The sequence below is a fragment of the Phalaenopsis equestris genome, unplaced genomic scaffold, assembly GCF_001263595.1.
Source record: "Phalaenopsis equestris unplaced genomic scaffold, ASM126359v1 Scaffold000190, whole genome shotgun sequence".
NCBI classification, from domain to species: Eukaryota; Viridiplantae; Streptophyta; class Magnoliopsida; order Asparagales; family Orchidaceae; genus Phalaenopsis; species Phalaenopsis equestris.
Window position 1 is genome coordinate 543,508 of NW_018164632.1, and position 2,499 is coordinate 546,006.

The 2,499-nt window shown below is 37.7% G+C and overlaps 1 protein-coding gene across 1 annotated transcript in view; it reads right to left on the bottom strand.

Moving 5' to 3' along the window:
* LOC110022428 (zinc finger CCCH domain-containing protein 5) overlaps positions 1 to 490 on the bottom strand; it is a 34,271-nt gene extending 33,781 nt beyond the window's left edge. Inside the window, exon 1 of the mRNA XM_020721360.1 lies at positions 19 to 490. Within this exon, the coding sequence (XP_020577019.1) occupies positions 19 to 282 (264 nt within the window). The 5' untranslated portion in view covers positions 283 to 490. The remainder of the gene's footprint in view (positions 1 to 18) is intronic.
* Between the last annotated feature and the right edge of the window lie 2,009 nt (positions 491 to 2,499).

The following is a 2,499-nucleotide window of genomic DNA, read 5'->3' on the forward strand; positions in this document are numbered from 1 at the left end:
CTCTTCCTCAGGGGCCGCCCTGCCGGCGGCGGCCTCAAGCCAAAGCCTCTCCCGCTCCTCAAACTCCTTCCTCTCCCTCTCTGCCTTCTCTGCCTCCGCCTGCTCTAGTAATCTGAGCCGGAGCTGCTCCTCCGGATCGTTTAAGCGGGATTCCTCTGCCTCCCTCTCCCTGATTGCCGCATCTGTTCGAGCCTGCTTTCTCTTTAACTTCTTCAGAGCTTTACGCTTCTCCTTCCTCGACTGCTTTATGCTGCTCACAGCGACCATCTCCTCCGGCAGCATTTCGCCCGGTAACAGATTTGAGAAAGCAGGGCCCAGCTAGGGCTCAAGAAACAGTCCGTGGCTTGCCCGAAAAGACCGCGAAATCTCCGTCCAAGGCTTCGGAGTAAAGATCAGTGACCAGTCGGATTTCGCCGCAGTCGAAGATCGCGCCGGCAGGGTTTTCGAAGGAATACCTGTAGAATCGGCGATGGAAGGACGCGCCACAGAAAAGGTGGCATTTGTGAGTGAACTGAAGCTAAATTATATTATTTTATCTGAGCATAAAAAAGAGTATTTCACTTTTTTTTTTTTTTAAATTCAATTAAATAGTGATATGCCTTATTTAAAAGTGATGATTTTGATGATATAAATATAAATATATAGAATTTAGATGTTAGATATTTAAATAAAAAAAAATGGGTGGCATATATAAAAATTGAATTTCTTTATAGTAATAATATTTTTGATTTTGATGAGAAATGAGTGATTAGATATGTAAATTAGATAAAATTAGATTGTATGTATGTAAGTCCCTAGCTATTTTCAAAAATTTGGGTGGCATGTATTTCTTTAAACATGCATCACAAAATAAACAATTGATTTTAATTTTTAATTAAAGAAGAAAACTAGTACAATTCATATAACCTATGAACCTAACAGTTCCTTAGATCCGTAGACGGTTTGTTGGTTCAGAGGTTGAACCGCCTGCTCAATCTGATTTTTGATGGTTTCATATGATAGGGGATTTTTATTTCAACAGGAACCGGACCTTTAGTTGGTTCACGATCGAACCAACTGACTCGATATTTAACCCAATTTATATATATTATATTAAAAGGAGAAAAACTAAACTTTAACCTCAATTATTTATTAAAAAAACTTAAAATAAGGCTAAAAAGTTGTTATATTCATAAAAATAAGATTAGGTTACCATGCACAACTATATACCTGATATAAGCATTAAAAAGTCATTGCATTTATTACATAATCTTTTTTAGGGGGAAATCTCACCTTCTTGGTCCATCCAACGGCCAGTCTCGAGTGAAGCACTCAAGCTTAACAGTGAACTTATGAGTCGAGTTCAAGTTTATAATGGCTCGACACAAGCTCAAGTTCGAGTTCTTAAAGGCTTGATACAAGCTCAAGTTCGAGCTTCTTTTTTAACAGAATAGTCAAGCTCGACTGGACTCATTTTCACACCCGTAAATTTCGTACAAAGTGCTCAAAACTATTAATATTATGTATCTCACAGCAAAATTTCAAAATTTAAATCACAAGCATTCAAAATATTCAACTAACAAAAAAATTAACACTTACCATTAACACTGTCATTAGAACGAGGCGCAAGGAGTAGAAAGTTGATAGTTTTTGAGGTCCTTGTATGTTGGATCCCATTGCCAACAAACCAAACAACGCGATCCTGTCCACACCGAACTTAACTGAGATCCGTCCTCTTAGAACCAAAGGAGAAGAACAATGGGAGTTTCAGAGACTTTGTGGATGCAATCCGATCGTTGAACCAAAGGAGGACAATGATAGGCGTTTTTTAGGACTTTGTACGCCATAATCCTATAATCGTCGAATCGAAGGAGGAGAAGGATGGGAGTTTCTGATTTCTTTGTACTTCGTCATCTTGTCGCCGCAAATCTCGTCCTACACAGCAATCCCGTCTCTATTTTCACTTCTGGCGAGATCATTTAACGTCGTGACACTAGGTGTTTAGGATGTAAATATTGAAGTTAGGGTGTGAGTGTTGACCTCACTTTTGGGTGAGGGTTTTGGGTCTTTCCTTTAGTGACTAGAATCTAGCCTTAGGACTTTCCTGATAACTATCTTAGCATCTTAGAAATGATCTTAGAAATGGTACCCACATTCACATTCTCCTTAGACATTTCAACCAAATCATTGTTCTCTATGTTGGTTTTATATGTGATCAATAATCTTTAATACCAAGATTAGAGATAACATAAAGGAACCCTGATGAGAATTCCTATAGGACCTTAGAACCATAGGGAAGTCTTACATTATTCTACACCTTTTTGGACTTCAATACATTATGTCATCATTCATAATCATCATGATAGTAAAAAAGATTGCATTTTCATATCACAATATTGCAATCATTACACTCATAGGGCTGACCAAAATTATTTGAACACAATTTCCCCTAAAATACCCCACTTAAATATTTCAATTCTTCAAAATTTTCCAAAACTGTCATTGAATCACAAAATTCAC